Source organism: Cryptotermes secundus, unplaced genomic scaffold (assembly GCF_002891405.2).
Source record: "Cryptotermes secundus unplaced genomic scaffold, Csec_1.0 scaffold976, whole genome shotgun sequence".
Taxonomy (NCBI): domain Eukaryota; kingdom Metazoa; phylum Arthropoda; class Insecta; order Blattodea; family Kalotermitidae; genus Cryptotermes; species Cryptotermes secundus.
In genome coordinates, this window is record NW_019734370.1 from 70609 (window position 1) to 91707 (window position 21099).

General features: G+C 43.6%; 1 protein-coding gene across 1 annotated transcript in view; it reads right to left on the reverse strand.

The window, feature by feature from the left end:
- Window positions 1-21099, reverse strand: part of LOC111868941 (neuroligin-4, Y-linked) — a 233384-nt gene that overhangs the window by 9695 nt on the left and 202590 nt on the right. Inside the window, exon 4 of the mRNA XM_023860069.2 lies at window positions 4068-4256. Within this exon, the coding sequence (XP_023715837.1) occupies window positions 4068-4256 (189 nt within the window). The remainder of the gene's footprint in view (window positions 1-4067; window positions 4257-21099) is intronic.

The following is a 21099-nucleotide window of genomic DNA, read 5'->3' on the forward strand; positions in this document are numbered from 1 at the left end:
AAAAAAAATACAGTTATGGCAGTGGTTTCAACGGTCTAGAACAATTGTGGATTCTTAAACTGTGTTTCGCTACGGCCCCTAGGTCTTCAGGGACTTTTATAGATCACTGTAGGTGTAAAGAAGCAGCAAGCTGTCTAGGTTCCTCCTGTCGCCGTACAGTCTCGTATTAATCTACTGGGTAAAGGTATCACGAAGCTTGAGAACTCCTGCATTTAATTTACGGTTAGAAACCAGCAGATAGACCGTAACAAATAACAGACGGCAGTGCTGGTGCCAATAAACTCAATTCAGTTACGCACGTTTGTCGGTTAGTCAAATGTACGGCCCGTTATTGTCTTTCTGGCAGTTTCGTGTATGTGCCGAGTCAGTTTCAGTATTTTATTTCACTGAATCTTGTTCTTTAGGATTCCATTGCAGAGCAACGAATGTTAACGCTCGCCGCTACGGGAAATGCTGCCATGCTTGTTATTAATCTAAAGTATTTCCCTGAAATTAACTCCATCGTCTTCACAAGCAGAAATGCAGTTCATTTCAGATTTAATTTAGATAAATGACGTTCAGGATGAAGCATTTATGTCGTGAATCGAAGTTACCCAGCCAAGCTACCAGATAGCGCGCGCGTCTCTTTCTTGTGGGTTACGGAGTGGAACTCGCAGTCTGTTGCATGAGAGAGAAGCTTTGGGGGAATAACTCGACAGTTATAAAGTCCTTTAAGATAATAATCCGTACAATCGAAGCAGAAGAATCCAGCCTGCAGTGCGTGCACCAGACGGAGGCAACAGCGCCGTGAAGCGTCGCGGATTTGTGACGTAGGGACTCTGGAATCGCTTAAATTAATTTTACGAACGAATTAACAGAAGCTGGCATTTAACCATTTGAAGCATGTAATTCCTTTAAATAATATTTAGAAATTAAATTCATGACTGAAAATCCATCCACTTCTAAATTAGTAAGAAGGTCTATCAAGAACGAGCAGGCCACAATGACGTGGGCTGGTAAGATTCCTTCCAAGGCGTGCAGTCAGTTTTCCAACAGGGACAACTATAGAATTGTCTTATGAACTTAAGTTTAAGGCATTTAGGAATATTTTTACTGATTACTACAGCGCACTCCGGTCAGAAGCATAATTTTTACCTAACCAATATGGCCGTCCAAGGGCTTCCAACCCTAGGATCGAGTCCCGGCCAACACACTATTGACATGCATCGTTAGTATTAATATTATTCATAGAAGGTAAAGGTTCAGTAAGAAAGAGGACATCCTGCCTCCAGAAAAAAAAAAGGGTTTAGCCTACCTACAGAATACAAAGAAAAATCATAGAAAGGTTTAAGCTCGCTAAGAGTTTGACAAGAGGTACTTTCTTTTCAAAGGGGTTAGCTCGCGAGAAATACAAGGGAGAAAGGTACTGAGTTCGTGGCAGTGCATAAGACAGGCCAGAACTACCCTTCCTGCAACAACAAATAATAATAAACTTAGTCTTAACATTTCACAACGACATGAAAGGTTGTGCACTGCCAAATTGTACGAAGTAATAAGATAATCCCTTTAAGAAATTGAGGAAAAGAGGGAACTCTCCTTGAATACGGATGAGTGGATTAAGCTTGTACTTAGTAGCCATAAAATGTGTACCCTTTCGCTAATAATACTAATTCACCAAGTACAATTTAGAATAGAACATCGGTAAGTTCTCACAAGGAAAACCNCGATCAACACGATGCCAGTGTCAGTGTCGTAAACATCTTAACCAGTGCGATTGCATTTTTTAAGTGTAATAAATTAAGTTGTGCAAAACTTAAACCCAGTAAACAGTGCGTTACTGTACCTGACTCCGCTAACACGGAGAGTCGAATCCAGGACATCTCCTTCCAACCCCTTTGAAGCGAGGCCCTAAACGTCCCTGAGGAAAGAATCCATGACTCTACCCGAAAGCTTTAAAACATTCAATGATAACACCTCTTATCAACTAGCCCAATAAACCCTGAGATATTCCATTCGCGGAGGCGTTATCAAGAAGGACGTAGCCGCCAACTAGACTACCAGATCTACAGCGCACTTCTAGATAGTCTCCGATCCAGGTCAGTGTACTCCATCTAGATACGCGTGTGCGGTTAAACCAACTAACGCCATGGAGATTACATCTTCTTGAGAAGCCACTAGTTGCGCAGATACTCAAGAACTTTCCAGCATTTTATGGAACCCGAAGGTTCATTACCGTGTTCACAAGAGCCCTCCTGAGACACATCAATCCTGTCCACACCACTACACCTATCTCTCTGAGATCCATTTTCAATCATTTTTAAAATACTTTAAATTATTGGTACTAATACGTATTCGAGATATTTCCATCTTTTTCTATTCCCCCCCCCCAGACGCAAGGGGAGCCAGATACCTCGTTTGCCCCTCACACCTGACGACATCCATAACTCTAAAATCATCCTCAACATGTGACGACAATCTCAGCTGCTAGGGCGAAATCTCTGGCGATGAGAGGGGAGAGTAATCACGAGCAAAGACCGCAATAGATAGTCAAATTATCGAACACATAACAAACAAACTCTGTGGCTTTAGTCCGCAAGCGAACTATACCGACCGAGCGACCGCCGCTTGTCGGGAAAGTTAGTGCCCACTTTAGCGGATAGAGGGTGTCACGTGGTCAACGCAATGAATCCCCACGGCCGTTAATCTCGGTTTTCTAGACCGGAGCCGCTGTTTCCTTAAAATAGCTCCTCAATTATCCTCACGAGGCTGAGTGGACCCCGTTCCAGGCCCACTACTTCTCAGAAAATCTGGTAGCGTCGGGAATCGAACCCGGGACGTCAAGGTCTGTAGCCAGAAACTCCGACCACTAGACCACAGAGGCGGTCATTATCGAATACATAAAAACATTAAAATATCTTGGCCACACAGTGCGTAGCATGAGCGAAGTGAAGGTTGCCTAAATGTAATAAGATGAATGAAATTATAGGAATGCAAGTCTGCAAGTATACAGCTTAGGCTTGATGCAGTAAGAGCAGCAAAACGCGTAAGAAAATGTCGGAGGTCGGACAAATGAAATGCCCTGGACCACTCATAGGCATTTCAAGAAGGGACCACGTTAGGAACGAGATTATAAGGAGTCAACTTGGGCCAGTCAGCATCACGGAAGATATCTAAACATACAGACAACAGAGGGGTTAACATCTGACTCGTACTCGGGAGGTGCTCGTTTCGAATTTAGACTAGGGCATTGACTATTCTGACTAAGATTTCTTGTGATATTCCTCAGTCCTTCCAGGCAAATTCTGAGACACTGCCTGGTTCTGGGCACGGCAGCTTCCTCAGATTTTTTTATTGCTAGTGGGGTGGGACTAAGTCCCTTGTACTGCGGCCACTTCTGGCCTATTGTACCAGCCCCAGATGATAGGTGAGGGTGATTGTGGAGCAATTGGTGGAATGCAGATTGGCAGGGGAAACCGAAGTACCCGCAGAAAACCTGCCACTTTGGCCACCACAAATCCCACTTGACCAGACCCGCGATCGAACCCGGGCCGCCGCGGTGGGAAGCCAGCGACTAACCGCTTGAGCTATGGCGCGGCCCTTAGCCTTAGATACTGACATCGCCGTAGAATGAACACAAAAATGGAAGAGAGACCAACATAAGACTTCCACAGGTTGCAAACTATTATGAACGGAAAGGGGAGACGGGTGGTCAGACCGCCTCTGTGTCTCGGGACGGGCTCCTTCTTTGCACAGAAGAATAAGAAAAAAATGCAGAAGTTCCTACATCGCTTGAAGTTCCTTCGAGCTAACAATGCACCTCAGTACGCTGCAAGGCCTGAACCTAAATACCTGCGCCACGTACCCAATCCACGTCGCTTGGCGTTTCCCGGACTTCTTACGATTGTCATGTGCGGCCCTCATATTCACGTAAGTTTGGCCAGCCCTGCTGTATGCGTACATAATATCTGTTTATTGCTAGTTATCTTGAAAATGGATCTGGAAGTTCCCCCGAAACGTTGCACCTATCTACCAAGCCACACGGTGTCACGCGTCTGTTGCAGCAGTGGAATGTCCATACCGTAGCGTACCTTTGGCGACCGGTGACACGGCAATGATGTTGCTCAGTGCTGCTCCTGTCCCGTGGCCCAGAAGTGTGATCCTCTCAGGGTCGCCGCCGAAGGCAGGGATGTTCTCCCTGAGCCAGTGAAGCCCTGCTACCAGGTCCATGAGCCCGAAGTTGCCCTGCGCACTGCCTCTCGCTCCCGTCTTGAGAAACCCTGCGGCAAAGAAGCAACACTCGTGAGGATCCCGCTCAGCGCTCCAGGCCTGCTTCGAGTCTCTGCCGGGATACAGCCTGTCGTAACTGACATCTTCTGTGAGTCCCTCCAGTTCCCCCAAGCCACGGCGCTACACAGAGTGAGATAAGTGAATGTCTGCACCCACATCCTGCAGCCTGAGGACCGGGTGGGAGGGCAGGGGAAACAGGCACCTGCTCTCCGACCCTGGAATTTAGAAGAAATAAGCATCAAATTTGAAGAAATGAAGGAAAAATAGCAAGTAGTAAAAAACAAAAATATTTTCCGGAAGTACAAACGGTCGGATCTGTAAGCAAGTCTCTTCTCTAACGCCCTTTACCTAATCCTGTCGGCGCTCAGGCCAAAAGAGGTACGATTTATTGCAGAAGGTCTCGGGTTCGAGAGTTCATCGAGAGCCTTGCCATCCCCAGACCTTCGACAGGTACGAAAACGAGAAGTAGTTCACTTCAAGCCTATGTGTACATGGCCCCACCATTGTTCTGGTACCATTTTAAACTTTAAACCCCCTTTTCGGCCATCACTTTCTTACCATAGGTTGCAAGCAGTTCATCCCACCCAGTCTTAGCCGGACGGGCAAACACCAAAACTCGAGGCCTAAACTGACGAGGAGCACGCGTGGGACCAACTCCTGATACGTAGCTTCTGAAGGGTTCTGACGATGGTGGATGACACACAGAATTGCTGGGTTTTTGGACTTTTCCATCGTCCGGAATTTTAGGTAACAGAGAACACGACGTTTCGGAAACTGGATCTGTTTCCGAAACATCGTGTCCTGTATTACCTAGAATTCCTGATGATGGGTAGTGTTCAAAAACCCAGTAATTCTGTAAGTCCTGATATGTAAACCTGAACGGAAGAGGTTACTCTGAAGAGGAAGACTCAGATGGCAGGATGCTATTAAAATGTATCTTAAAAGAAATAGAGGAGAAATTTCGGACTGGATTCATTTCTCTCACAATAGGGACCATTAGGCTTCATAACTTGTACTCCTCTCCAAGTATAATTAGAATGATCAAGTCAATGAGGATGGGGTGGGCAGGGCATGTAGCACGAATGGGGGAGAAGAGGAATGCATACAGGATATTGGTGGAAAAGCCAGGAGGAAAGAGACCACTGGGAAAACCAAGGCGTAGGTGGGTGGACAATATTAAAATGGATCTTAGAGAGATAGGATAGGATGGTATGGATTGGATTGAACTGCTCAGGATAGGGACCAGTGGAGGGCTCTTGTGAACACGGTAATGAACCTTCGGGTCCCGTAGAATGATGGGAAGTTCTTGGGTAGCTGCACAACTGGCGATTTTTCAAGAAGGGCTCAGCTCCATAAGTAAGTAAGTGAGTAAATAGGGACAATTTGACTCTTGTGAACACGGTAATGAACCTTCGGCTTCCATAAACCGTATTTTTTTTTTACTAGATAGCTGACTACTAGCTTCTCGTGAAGACTCAGCTCATGTTATGAAGGGGGGCTACTTGAACGGAGTAATACATTTTCGAGTTCCATAAACGTCGGAGAATTGGCCGACTAGTTGATCGACTGTTAGCTTCTAAGGAAGGACTCTCTTCCATGAATTAGGTTACGCAATAGAGAGACTTGTGGATAAGCTGTGTTGTTACGTAGCCTCACAGTAATGATTAAAGCCTGGGGTTCAGGTTTCCACTCTTGCTTTACTGCCTGCAGTCCCGTCATGGGGGAATGAGGGCGCCCAGCCAGTGGGTCAAGGAACAGCCGCTGGGGCGAAACGTAAAGAGCTCGTGGGTTCTTAATATTCCATTTACAAGGGATGAAATATAAGCCAGAAAGACTGCACAGGGTGTATACCGAGAGGTACCCCCGTATACAGAACGCCTTATTAACGTTACTGGGCTTCGGGTTATGACGGAGGTCACTCACGGAGCTGAGCCGTTCTTGAGAAGCCGCCAATTGTGTAACTACTCAGGAACCTCCCAGCATTTTATGGAACCTGAAGGCTCATTACCGTGTTCAGTATCACAATCTGCTGCCCAGAATGATCGGACATCAAGTATACTTGAGTGCCGTCTCCTGTCTATCAAAATTTGGTCTGTTTGATTGTGTATCTTCCCATCAGGAGATGTCCAAGTGCATTTATGAATGTTACGATGTGGGAACATTGCATTTTTGATGTGGAAAAGTTTACTACTCTGACTGCTTTATCATTACTAATTTTATGCAAACTCTCGTTCCCGATCGTTCGTTTGAAAATTTCTTCCCTCCCTACTTTGGCATTGAAATCTTCTAACAAAATTTTCATAGGGCACTTCGGGAATTTATCAAATACATGTTCTAGTTCTTCATAGAATCTGTCCTTTATGTCGTCAATTTTATCTTCTGTTGGGGCGTGAACATTCGTAACGATGATATCACATCAGCGACCTTTTAGTATTATGTATGATATCCTATCACTAACGAACTCTACCCTCTTAACTGCTTATACGATTCTCTTATGTACGAAAAAGCATGCACCTAATTCATGATTTCAATTCCCTTTCCATACAAAAATGTATAGTCTCCTGCTGGTGCGATGCCACCTCCATCCCATCTGACCTCCTGTACTCCCGCTAAATCTAACTTATATTTTAAGATTTCTTCTGCCACTGCCCTGAGCGAACCTGCCCTATACAAACTGCGTACATTCCAAGTGCCAAATCTCATATCCATTTTCTTTAGCTTAGGTCGTTTATCCAAGGAATCCGTCCAGGTCCGAGGCTTTGTGTTCATTTTCGTAACATAATTATTCTTTTCGGCGAGGAGTTGTTAGTCCCACGCTCAACCCCCGAAGCTGGAGGACCACTTCTTATCGGCTGTCCGCAACTGCTTATTCACTATATTCGCAGCTTCCCTCCCCAAACCTGGAGGGCGTCTCCTTCCGCAACCTGAGGACGCGCCATGCCGTGGTGACAGGGACGACGGAGGTGACTATGAAGATAGTCTGGTAGAAGTTCCTAGTCTTTTTCTGCGGAACGTATTGATTCCATTTTAAGTGTCCAAGAGTAAACAATCAACCAGCAAGCAGTGTATTTCCTGCTTTTTGCTTGGTACACTTACTCGTCGACCCTGAAGATGGCGGCAGTATGTTCCCTCGAAATATCGGAAAACCCTACCGGACTAGAGCGTCATGTCCCGTTTACGCCGAGTTGCAGGTCCAATATGGCCTAAAACAACTTTCAGTCAGTTGGACGTAACGGAACTGTAGAAACTGTGGGGAAAGACATGTCTCCAAATTTGACATGAACAGTGCAAAGTCTTTACAAGCAACAAATAAACATCATATTTAACTTACAGAACTAATAATAAATAAAGGCCGCGCCATAGCTCAAGCGGTTAGTAGCTGGTTTCCCACCGCGGCGGCCCGGGTTCGATCCCGGGGTCTGGTCAAGTGGGATTTGTGGTGGACAAAGTGGTGCTTGGGCAGGTTCTCCCCGAGTACTTCGGTTTCCCCTGCCCATCTTCATTCCACTAATTGCTCCACAATCACCCCCACCTATCATCTGGGGCTGATACAATAGGCCAGAAGTGGCCACAGTGCAAGGGACTTAGTCCCACCCCATTAGCAACACAAGGGACTTAGTCCCACCCAACTGAGGAAAATAAATGAAGGCGTAAGACTGTACGCTCGTAATTGGCAGGTGCTCGGTCCGAATTTTGACCGACGCACCTTCTGTTCTGAGGTTTTCCTTGGTTTTCCCCAGTCCCTCCAGATAAGAACCGAGATTCGAACTCGATAAAGCCAAGGTGAAGTCCTTTTAAATCCTTTCCAATTCATCAACGCTCCTTCCGTCCGACTCTGTAGAGCCTTGGTACTGACGGTCCTGTAATCCTCCCGCCAATCTGCTTCACGCTTAACGTGATGGCCTCCCGAGGTAACAAAAAGCAAATGGTCCACGACAGCCGAATCCCATTACAAGACAACGAGGCTACGTTACAGAGTAAAAAGGTAACCAAGGTAAAGCTATTCCTGTAACAGGCCATGAAGGCCCATAGGGTTGTGAGACGTCGAGGCTCCCACATTTTCTAGACAGTCGGCTCACAGATGGCGGTGAGGGGTTGTCAGCCTTACGCTCCGGCTGCCCTTTACCCCCAGGAAGATTCCTGGTACTCATTTCTGAGTCGACCTCAGGGACATAGTGCTGCTGGAAGGATTAGGGCAATTGAAAAATCCAATGATCTCATCAGGAATGGAACCCGCGGCCTTCCGGCTTGTAGCATAGTGCCTCAACCAGCTACGCTACCGCGCGCCCCTACGTTACAGAGTTCAGTTCATAATTGACACAGCGCTGATGTAACGCATTTCACGCAAGAAATCGAGAGGCGTGGCTTTTAAATGAAAATTTCAGGTCTTAACTTAGCGCGGAAATCTCGTTTCAGCTACTTGGAAACTTAAGTAACATTGACAGAAAGTGTTACATAGGCAATGCAGCAAGTAAGACTGAATGAATATGTGGCATCTTACAGAGAAACTTAAAGATCAAAACAAGGAAAGAATGAAAGCGGAAATTTTATATATGTTGGTAGCACTGTCAACTTTACCATATGGAAGTGACTGAGAGATCCGTACCAGTTTCTTTTGTAAACTTCAAGGGGAGATATAACTTAGCAGACAAGTCTCGAAATCAGGATAATATTAAAACGAATCTTAAGAAAATGTGAGAACCGAGGTGGCTTGAATAGCGGTAACGCTCTAGATTTGTGTTCGGTTCGAACCTCGGCAGGAACATTTTAGGAAGAGACTTGTATAGCAAACTCAGTAAGTGTGATATAACACGCAGGGCCTTAAGAGGAACCTCAAGGAACGTATACGAAAAAGAAACAAACAGAGTTCAAGTTTTATAGAGCAGCAGCATTGCCAACTTTGCGATATCGAATTGAGCCATGGACAAATAGTGCAAGAGAGACAAACAGAATACGGTGAAGTAGAGATGACACACTTGAGAACAGTGGAAGGCTGCACTACACAACGGAGGATTTAGGGAAGAGATAGAAGTACAGTCAGTGCAAGCTGACAATGACGAATACGGACAAAACTGACTGAGTCAATTGGACAGAAGGACCGATGAAAGCATATCGGAAGTGATCCGGTAATGCAAGCATAAAAGACTCCGAGACCAAGGAAAACCTCAGAAAAAAGTGGAAATAACAAGTGAACTTTATTATGGGGCAATGTTTCTGGAAATCACAGTTACCCGGCAAATATAGCGGAAGTCTCCTACATCGAACGAAAGAAATTTGTCCAGAGGTTGAAGAGAGACAGCCAGACGGCCGGACAGTCATGACGTCCGCATGAGGAGTTAATTTTATAAAGAAGGCGTATGGTGGAGTGGTTGTATACATCCACATTTTCTTGATCTCGGCACTAGTTGGAGGTCAGTGGTCAGCTTCACGCCCTTGCCGCTTTACCCCCGGGGAAACAGCCCCCAGTACCCATTGTATAGGAGGTTGTGTGGATCCCAGAGCCGGTCTGGACGGCGTGGAAAAGAGAATATTGTTGACCATACCGGGACTCGAACTCCAACCCCTCGGTCGTCCATCCCGTAGCCAGTCGCTAGCCCGAGTCCTACTTCCGGAACTACGAGAGCTAACAGCCACGTTTAACGGCCAGTAACACACAATCCTCTGCCTCATAGGACGTAACCTGGCAACTCGGTGTCTGCTTATGTATGCAAGTTCGCTTCTCTGGACCAGGAAGAAGGAAACAATTTCCATGAGCTAAAATCTAAAGCCACTTTTAGCCCACTTCCCCCCCCCCCGCCCAGTCTCCTGTTGGCTAGCAACAATGGGCGAGTGATTGATGAGCTGGCTCGAAACTTATCCCGTACTCCATCACGGCTTTCTTGATGCCCGTGTCACATTAAGGCTGAAACTGGCCGCGTGCGGTCTCTTCGTGGCCACATTCCATGAATGGGGATACCGACTGATCAGCGCGTCCATGCAGAACTCGTTCTTTATCATCCTCTGCAATTTTATCGCTTGTTTTCCCTCTTCTTTCCCTGTCCCTCTGTTTCTATGGCTCTACAGCCTTTGGATCTCCACGTACCGAACTCTCGTCCCAGCTACGTCAAATTACGCTTCTTACATCTGCAGTCCCCCCCCCCATTTCAGTCGGCCCTGTGGGTAACTTAACGGCGCTTCCTTCAGAGCATAGCGTCGGATGGTAAGGATTTGGAAGGAAGTGGCCCTAACCTATCCCGGAATTTGTCTGGAGAGAATACCCAGTAATTTACCGCTGGTCCTCGCCAGCAGTCATTCTTGGTTTCTGTACCCATGACCATAATTTTGTTCCTTCCACCACTACTTAAGTGTTTTGAAATGGGGCCTCATTTTCGGCGAGAGGAGGGTTTGGGCTTTCTGTGGCTTGCTCCGAGCAGAGCAGACCAATATTTTGGCTCTGGCCTTCATCAAACTGGCTGGTGGGAATAAGGAAAACCAAGATTAATTTAAATCAGGGTGGTGAGTATCCTGACCCGGATTCGAACCTAGCACTTCCAGAATACAAGTCTGTGGAGCGCTAGGGAGATACCTGCAGATCAAACTGTTCGGGTTTTCCTTTCGAGGTTTTGTTTGTATTTAATCACGCCTATAATGAATATTTATTTAACGACACTGCAAGTAACTCAGACTGCATCTGTGAATCCTGAGTTGAAGAGGACGTAGAGGAAATCTGTCGCGACCTGACCAGAGATCCTGAGAGGTACTGAGGACAACACATCTTAGTCAGGACAGCCGGTCCTCTGGCAGAGCATCGAACCTGGCACCTCTCTAATACAAATTACTACCCACTCCACAGTGGCAGTCAGTTTTCCGAAAGTCCGCTATATTTCGCATCAGTATTTTAATAATGTACTTTTCTTTTTCCTTGGCACTACAGCCCCAGTGGGCCTAGGCCTACTTCCATGAACTTCTCCGTTCACAATACTGTACTTTAGCAGAGAACATTTGGACCGAAGAGAGATGAAGTGACAGGAGGTTGGAGAAAACTACACAATGGGGAGCTTCATAACTTGTACTCTTCTCCAAGTATAATTAGAATGATCAAGTCAAGGAGGATGAGGTTGGCAGGGCATGTAGCACGAATGGGGGAGACGAGGAATGCGTATAGGATATCGGTGGGAAAGCCAGAAGGAAAGAGACCACAGGGTCTACCAAGGCGTAGGTGGGTGGACAATATTAGAATGGATCTTAGAGAGATAGGATGGGATGGTATGGATTGGATTGATCTGGTTCAGGATATGGATCAGTGGAGGTCTCTTGTGAACACAGTAATGAACCTTCGGGTTCCATAAAATGCTGGGAAATTCTTGAGTAGCTGCAGATTTGGCTTCTCCTCAAGAAAGGCTCAGCTCCATAAGTAAGTAAGTAAGCAAGCACCCTGCTACACCGTTTATCACTTGATATACAGTGTTCCGGTCACAGCGGCCGCACTGTCTAAGGCATGAACCGTCTTCGCTCTCTCGAACTCTCGGATCGTGGGTTCGAATCCCACTTTAAGCATGGATATATGTGAGCGTTGTGTTTTTACTGTTCGGTGTCTAAGTAGCAGCTTTGCGACGGGCTGATCCCCCGTTCGAGGAGTCCTAAAGACTATGGATTAAGAAACTGACAAAGATACCAAGGTCCACAAGGGCTGTAGAGCCGTAGAGAGATAAACAGACAGTGAGTACAGTGACACAGCCTTCAGTGCAGTTCTTGATTCAACCGCTCCTGTTTTGTGTTCTACTTGGACGACATATTAGTGTCACATTACTGCGTCACTATATGCGTCCGTAAATACATATGTATACATAGGCTCTGAGGCTGCTTCTATACGTCTCGGTACGTGCTGTTGCATCTCTTGTGGGTGTTGTCATATGCATCGAGACATATAGGCACAAAAAATCAACAAAAAGTACGCAACATTAAGAGGGCAGCTAAAACACACGACCTTTTAATTTCTAATTTTTAACTTTTTGGCTGTTTAACTTTTAATTTTTTTAGATTTTGAGTACAACGAAAATGGTTAGTTGTATGCGGATGCCGCGCCATAGCTCAAGCAGTTAGTCGCTGGCTTCCCACCGCGGCGGCCCGGGTTTGATCCCGGGTCTGGTCAAGTGGGATTTGTGGTGCACAAAGTGGCGCTGGGGCAGGTTTTCTCCGAGTACTTAGGTTTCCCTTGCCAATCTTCATTCCACCAATTGCTCCACAATCACCCTCACCTCTCATCTGGGGCTGGTACAATAGGCCAGAAGTGGCCTCAGTACAAGGGACTTAGTCCCACCCACTAGCAATAAAAAAAGTAGTTGCATGCGTAACGCGTGGTCAGTGGGCCCACAGTGAAACAGTTCACAACTGACGATGGTCCTCGTGAGATCGAAACATGTCGTGTAAGTTGGACACGAAACAGGAGTGACTGCACCAGGAAATGCGCGGAGAGCTGCGCTGAAGGCTGTGTTGTGTACATGTATCAAGTCTTATATTTTGATATAAAACCAAATATGACAGTGTTTGAATTCAGTAATGACAAACAAACAGACGAATCCCGAAACTGTGATCCGCCCAACGTGCCCCATTCCACACGGCACCGTGCCCCACTTCCCGCGACCGTGGAACAGCGATACGCTGCCTGCAGTCAGCAGACCGCACGAAACCTGAGCACAGCTTGCTCTTCGCTGCGATAGCAAACACAATATTGCGATAGGGAGGCTCACGTTGACGGCAACAGCACCGCTCCCTAACTAACACGCTAAGAAGATGAACAACGGCGAAGCTAAAATGGTAAAAATACTGTCCCTGAGCTTAATAGATTAAGCACAGAGACTTGAAGACGTATGGGGGAATGGAGGTAACAGCTCTACTCTTCCTAATCTCGGCATTAAATGCAGTTGTGCGTCGTCAGCTTCACGCCCGTGCCTCTTTACCACAGGTCAAAAGCCATTGGCATCCACTGGATGGGAGGCGGGTAGACCTCAGAGCCGGTCTGGACGCTGTGGAGAAGAGAAAAATACTTCCCCCATCGGGCATGGAACCCCGGCCGTCCAGCCCGTAGTCCATCCCTACGGCGACTGAAATATCCCGGGCCTTAATAATAAAACTTGAAAATACATTTATCGACACCATGCAGTGTTATCTTGATCATCTTCAAATACATTCTTATCGGGATAGCTCAGTCGGTATAGAGACAGGCTACGGACTGGGCGACCGAGGGGTCGGAGATCGAATCCCGGTAGGGGCAAGAATTTTCTCTTCTCCACGTCGCCCAGACCGCCTCTGACGCCCAACCAGCCTCTTATCCAATGGCTACCGGGGGCTCTTTCCCCGAGGGTTAAGTGGCCGGAGCATGAAGCTGACCACTCACCTCGAACTAGAGCCGAGGTGAAGAAAATGTGGATCTATACATCGACCCACCCATGCGCTTTCATGGCGTAGTGTTTAATTAGTCAAGCACTGGAACAACTTTACCTTACCAAAGTAGGTGTGTGTTTAAAATGCCTACATCGACAACTTTAAGAACAAACGCCACTCGAAATGAGAAACAAATTTTGTCGTGTAATTAAAAGGAGCTGAAGTTAAGTATTCGAACTACGTCATTATTGACGCCACGCATTAACAGCCAATGATACCCTGCTCATACGGAAATGCAATGGAAACTTTAATAATGCGGATGTTTGTTTACACTCTTTCAGGTGTGCCGGTGGTCGGCAAATAAGTTCATCTGCGTGTTTATTAAAATGATATAACTCCTACGAATTTTATTCAATTATTTTATTATTATTCAAATAAAGAAAAAATCAGTTGGTCTACGTAGTCAAAAAAGCGAGGTACAGCCATGTGAACCACCTTCAGAAAAAGTTCCGCCAATTCTTCCGCAAACATGAAATAGTCACAGCTACCACACATATTACGAGAAAAATATCGCCCGTAATATCTTGGATTGCCCCCGTTAGGCGAGGAGTAAGGGAAAGGGAAAATTTTCGAAGACTCAGAGAAAGTTATGTTTTTATAAGTGTTAGATAGCTTTCTAACACTTGTAGGGCATCATATCCATACGCGGGCCACGCAGACGGGATAAGCAAATTTTCTAAGCTTAGAATTTAGTAATTCTGTCTGAAACAATTTGAACCTATAATATACTTATTAAAGCAAATACATTCACATAAATTTTGCTTTTATTTAGAGCATGAAATGTTTCTTTAGCTTGTTTGTAGTGAAATGCATGACAGGCCCCATACTGAGCATTCATTCCTGAACTAGGCATACGATAAATGTTGGCGGTGGGGTTGAAGGCGCGCGGAAGCGCGGCAAAATCTTTGCTTGTCATTGGTTAATTTTGCTCTGCGACATCACCTGACACAACCTGACAGTACAGTGGCGGACTGTACGCTCTCTGCCTAGATAACCTGTGTGATGAACAGCATTAAGGAATAACGTTTTGCTTTGATTACAAAAATAAGCTATTAACATAAGACACGCAACTGATTTGATATTAGGCGTATCCTTGAGCACTGCTGTGCTTAAGCATCAGGCCATGATAACGCGTGTGGCATGGCACCAACATTTCACACATCCTAGATCAAGACACAAAAGTTGAGGTTGGCTTCCGGCTCCGATAGCTTTACCCCCAGTGAAATGCTAAATTATTTGGCGAGTTCTGTCTTCTGGGATACAGTGCCCTGTAATAGTCCCTTGAAAGTCGATCGACGTTTCGGAGGAACATGTATTCATCATGAAGACCGGAAAAAGGCAAGAAAGAAACCAAGCATGAAGCTGGTAGCAGGTAAAACCCAACACGGCGTTATGTCCCAGAAGCTAAAACACTTCATAGTTACCGCTGTGAGAACCCCATATCCTACACATGTGTTCGTTCATTCATTCGATTAATGTATTCAGTTCTGTCTAGTTCCTGGTCTAGTTGTTTTTCACCTTCACACGATCGTATATTATGGGCCGGCAGAATGACTGTGAGTGGTATATTCGACAGCATATAGGGTTGTCGTGGCATATTTGAAGAACGGATACTAACAGTGAAAGGAAGGTACTGAGGAAGACCAAGAAAATCTTGATCTTGATGGCTTCTCTGGAGACCAAGATTGCGATCTCACGGATAGGCAGCAAGACAGCCAACCACTACAGCGTGATGCTTGATACAGGCAGCATGCAGTACACTGAACAACAGCATTATCTGCCCACACCGGGGCTTGAACCCCGGTTATGTCTTGGAGATTAATCTCGTCCGACAGAGGTCTGAGGTTTGAATCTCGACCCCGACAGGATTTGTCTCGTTATTTGCGTCAGTTCCTATAGGCAAAGGCTGTAATAATACTTTAAAATAGGCCACGCCCACTTCAGCATATTCCATGTCACAATTCTCAGTCATGTTGACATTCTACATTATAGTATGACCTATTCAGTTAGGCAAGTGCCATTAAATAAATTAGGAGACACCCAGAGAGCCGAGCAAATGTTACTTGGTGTCAGTGCGCCCCCAAGAGGGGGGGGGGAAGAAATTTGTGCTGCAAGTCACCTGTCACTGGGCTGCTGGCAATTGGAGGCGAAATGCGAAGTTTGTGTTAGAACAGTGGCTTATTTAACATCGTTTAAGGGCGAATTAGTTAAGAGAAACGTGTAATGAAAGCCTTTGATCAGCTGAGGGATTAGAACACAAGGCCAGCAGTATTCAAACCCTGTTTGCCTAGGATACTATTTAATATTTTACTTTCACACATTGCCAGGTCTTCCAGTAAGTCATTTTTCAAGAAGTTTCGATGTAGAACTATAGTAATTGTTTCTTATATTCTAGCTACATTCCCATCCAATCGTTTTTAAGTCCGATCATTTTCCTCGGTACTGTGTTTCCACACAATTGAAAATTCATTTTATTTCCTTAAAGTAGAAGCCATGTTTCAAATCCACATCAAAAACTCGCAAATGTTACAATACAAATGTCAGTCTCTGGTGTTTCCAAATTGCATACGGAAGAAGAAGATTTTAACTACCCTTTTTAAATTTAGGGATGTCTGAACGTGTAGTCCACTGATTTGGATTACACGTGAAATATTTCTCACATTCCGCCACTGCAATAGTAGATAAGGATTGCGTCATTTCCGACGACTCGAGATCAGCTCCCTTATGCACAACCTATCCGATCCCGCCATTGGGTCGTTGCGCGCCATTCGAAATGGTGGGGTTGAAGTGCTACTCCGCAAGTTTTGAAGAGTTTTGTGCTGTAGGTCAGTGTTCAGTGCTGTAAGTTGAATTAATTAGCCGTTCTTCAGGTTCGTGTGTCTTTATATTAATTCGATTAAATTAAATGTCGCTTAAATTCATGATAAAACTACTTTACAAAACTTTGCATCTTGAAGGATAGGCCTTGGTACCTGCACTTACGTTGTGTGTTATCATAATGAAGTGTTGCGCAATATAACGTTTACAGCAAATCCGTAAATTCTACAGTCGTAGTTTCTACATAAATGTTACTTAAAATGAATTAGTGACCTTAAACTGTATAATTGTATAATTACAAGCTGCATAAAGTAAGCAGAATATGACATTCTTTGAAAGTGTGTGCAGACATTTTGGATTTTTGGGCGCCAGCGAAAATAATAAGATGAATTGAAATTATTATATTATATATTAATAATTATGATATTTCGTAAACTTAGTACTCATTCAGTTATCGGATTTTATTACCACACATTTTGAGGGATGTTGACCAGAAACGTTATAATTAGTATTTATGACGTAAATTAATTAAATTTATGGCTTCCTTCCGACTTTGTAGCCATTTTCTTTTTCATGTTAACACTAATATCCACGTAGTTCAGCCGTCCTGTGCTAGCAGTGAAGTAAGATTACAGTTGCTTAATGACATTTAGATTGGTTTCCAACCAAGGAGTTTGAAATGAATACTTGTGAAGATACTTCAATAATTATGAAAATACAGAAGAGAATTTTGTGTTCTAAAGTAAAAGCTAGACTTAAATCTTTCATCAGGATTACTATAAACATAACTACAACAGCCAGTGTTGTTAGACGTAACAAGTAGACGGTCAAATGCCCCGCTCACCCTCTTACTATGCGCTAAAAACTAGTCTTCTAGTCCAATTGGGACCTTGTGCCTTTAGTTTATACTGATATTTCTGTGATTTTGTTCAGTTTGCCTACCCCAGGCTGGCCACAGTCGTTTTCTCTCACAGCTTTTCCTCTTTTCCATCCAAACCCCATTTCCGTTAGAAGAGTTAGTTTAGTATACGGCAATGAAGCAAGATGAAATATCCATCTTAATGGAATTACTGCTGATTATTCTGTAATTATAATTATTAGTATAATAAGGTGCCCATAGGAAAGTATTATACACCTCATATGCCATATCCATCTTGAGGGAATTATAATTACTAGTTGAATAAGTCGCTGCTAGGAAAGTTATTTTGTTATATAGGTCATAACAACAGTGGGAAAGGGGTGCATAAAAGTTAGTACCCATCTCAACAGGATTATTTCTAATTTCCGTTTTGAAACGGCAGCAAGACTGATGCAGATTGTAGCCACCCCTGTCTGTGTCAGGGGTTAAAGTATTAGGGTAGCCATGTACAAACTGAATGCATGCAATACGTATGCGAGCTTCAGATGCAGGACGACTGATACCGTGACTGTCAGTAACTGAACAACAGTAGAAATATTTAACTTTAAGAGTATTGCCCTCATTCTGACTTGTCAGTTTGCACACGCTAAATAGGCCTAATATTTTAAATGATATTCAGACAGATATTTCGTGGTTTTCTCAGTCATTCATGGATAGGAGCTTGAATAGGCCACAGCAGTCTCCCTCTCTCATGCCTTCCCTTCATTGCACATATCTCTTGCATAATATCATCATTATATGGCCCACAATTGGCCTCTTGTGAGCATGGATATAAGTTTTTCAGACCACATTATTTCCTGGAGTTCTGTTCACTGTAACCAAAATGTGTGTATAATTCAAACTGCTTTCTTTCCAATGCTTCCCTTCTTAAGAGAGTCACATCCAAAGAATTACAATTGTCAACCATTCCAATTGCTGATGTCAGTTCTTATTTACACACGATACTTTCTTCTCACTAAATAAAAGTGGGTTTGTCTCACTGATATTAGACTGCTTTTGCAGTTGATTTAAGATTGTCAAATCCATGATGTGAGTGCTTAAAAAAATGAATTTCTTCAAGGTCTTCAGTAAATTAGTACCCCAGATTGTTTACAGAGCTTCAAAACAAATGGTTTAGTATGATTTCCCAGCAGAGTAGCATCAGAATGTGTTGATGCATACTACTGCTGATATTTGGCCCTTGACGGACAGACAGACTATGACTGATGAATGCCTCCATCACTTACAGAATAGCTTGAAAATATTGTTGTTTGCCAACCAAGAGGTTTATGTCTTGACACCACCATTAATGTTACATTCTTGTTTATGCAGGAGAGGATTGAGGCTCTAAATAAATGTTACAGAATCTTGGGTATACAAAGAGAAATGGATCAGAGTCAAATCTCTGCCTAATTATAACTATGATCCCAGTGTTTTAGCAATTCTATAAATTGTACAGAAATTGTAGCCACATTACAACAAGGTTTCAAGTTTTCAAAAGTATTTAAAGCTATTAATGGTACTGGATGATTCATTTAGTGTTCTTCATGATATGTTATCTTTCAGATAACACTAGTCATCAAAGCATCAAATATTAAAATTTTGTCAGATTTTGATGCATAAATTATTTTATGGAAATTCCACATATGACCGTACAAATTACCTATCCTTCTGCTCTAGTAACACACTAGCACACTAACAACTAACGCTTCTCTCTTGTTCTTTCCATATGCATGGCCGGCAAACACTAACATAACTAATCACGATTTGTACGTTCATATGTGCCCTCAACCACTCGGTTGTTTAGATTTATAAAACAAAACATTTCTTCAATTTCTTTTGTAAACAGTGCTTCAGATGCACTGATTATATAAATATATTTGGACTTTCTAAGCTGCTACATAGTCAGAATTTTTAAATAGAAAGTTTCATGCTTAAATTTTAAATAATTTGTAGCAAGAAATGTCATGATTACAATACATGATTACAATAATGGAAGGCACATACATATATAGGTATGACTGACAGATTGAAAAACCACATTCCTCTAGGGGCATTCATTGTCATCGTAATGTTTCTTGTAATTTCCTTCAGTAAGGATTACAAATATTATGAGAGTTCATTTAATGTCGCAATATGACATTCACTGTAAATCCCAGAATTCTTGTAATTTTTTCTTCGGCAAGAATTACTTGCTTGAGATGTCATCAGATGTTAATAAGCACAGCCTCAGTTTAAGGTGTTGTTCTCTGTTATCCTGGCGTATTGTGTAATCTTCGTCAGCAAGAACTGCCAGTATAACATTTCCTCAACTGTCAATGAACACAGTCTCTGTATAGGGCACCATCTGTTATATCCTCATTTCCGTCAGCAAGAATTACATAAAAGATAAATATAAATTCTGTGCTGACTACTGCCCCACTACAAGGCACTTTATTTTGTCCTGAGTTTTGTCATGAGTTTATTTATCAGATATTGTCATCAAACAGAATCCTCAGAATGAGCATTTACTTTTTCTCCTTACAAGGCTCTCTCGTCTGCAGTCCAGTTTTGCTCTGAGTTGCTCATTCATATTTCTCTGACCTTCTGCCATGACTTTCATGTGTCATTCAGTGTTACACAGCTTCAGTAATTTATATGAAGTATCCTCCTATAAAGTCTTCCACTATCTTTCATTATGATCTGATATTTTCAAGAAATTCTGCAACATTCCAGAACACCAGGGTTTCTCACTCAGACCCTATGCTGAACCATTCTCATACAGTTCATACCTTCACTACCCATCACTCTAATATCCATTTTATTGTTATCATGCAGTCCATGCCTTCATATCACAAAGTCTTCTGTATCCAAGTTTGTATATGCAATTATTTACCCAAGCCTCAACTGTCGTGGCATATTTTATTTGAGGGGGACTTGGCAGAATGGCACATGTAATGACAAGAATATTTGGATAAGAATACATGGAAGTGTTGATACAGTAAGGCAAAATATGGAAGTTATGATGTGTAAGACGCTCCTGACACTATGTGACAGTTTTGGCAGTAACTGATAGGAAAGTACATTACAGAGTTACGAGTATATACAGCAGAAGCCAAGAGAGGAGCAGTATGCTGGAAAGTAAGAGTTTAAGGAGACTGAAGGGGGTAGGAGGAACAATGAACAGGGGATTTGCCCCGCATGTAAGAGAGTAAGAACCAAGCCTCATGTTGAGGTGGAAGGAACAAAGATTTGGAGGGATGAGGTTTCAGACAAGAGGTTTAGGAATATCGGTGCCAGAGTGAGTGTTAGGATGAGATCTGGCTGCAGTAATAAAGTGCAGTGGCAGACAATATGAATATATGCAACTAAATATAAGCAGGAGTGGGAGACAGGAGAGGGTAGAAATACATTTATATGACCTGTAATTAGTACAGGCAATAATAGACTACATATAAATATAATGTTAATGTATAAGAGATAGCTCTAAGCTGTAGGAATAACAATTTAAACAGGATACCAGAAGGAAGGAACAGGGAGTCAAACTCTGGCACTCCAAAATGTAGACTGTACCAGGCTTCATAATGTATTCATGTATTCAGGAAACAGGAGAGGGTGGAAATACATTTATATGACCTGTAATTAGTACAGGCAATAATAGACTACATATAAATATAATGTTAATGTATAAGAGGTAGCTCTAAGCTGTAGGAATA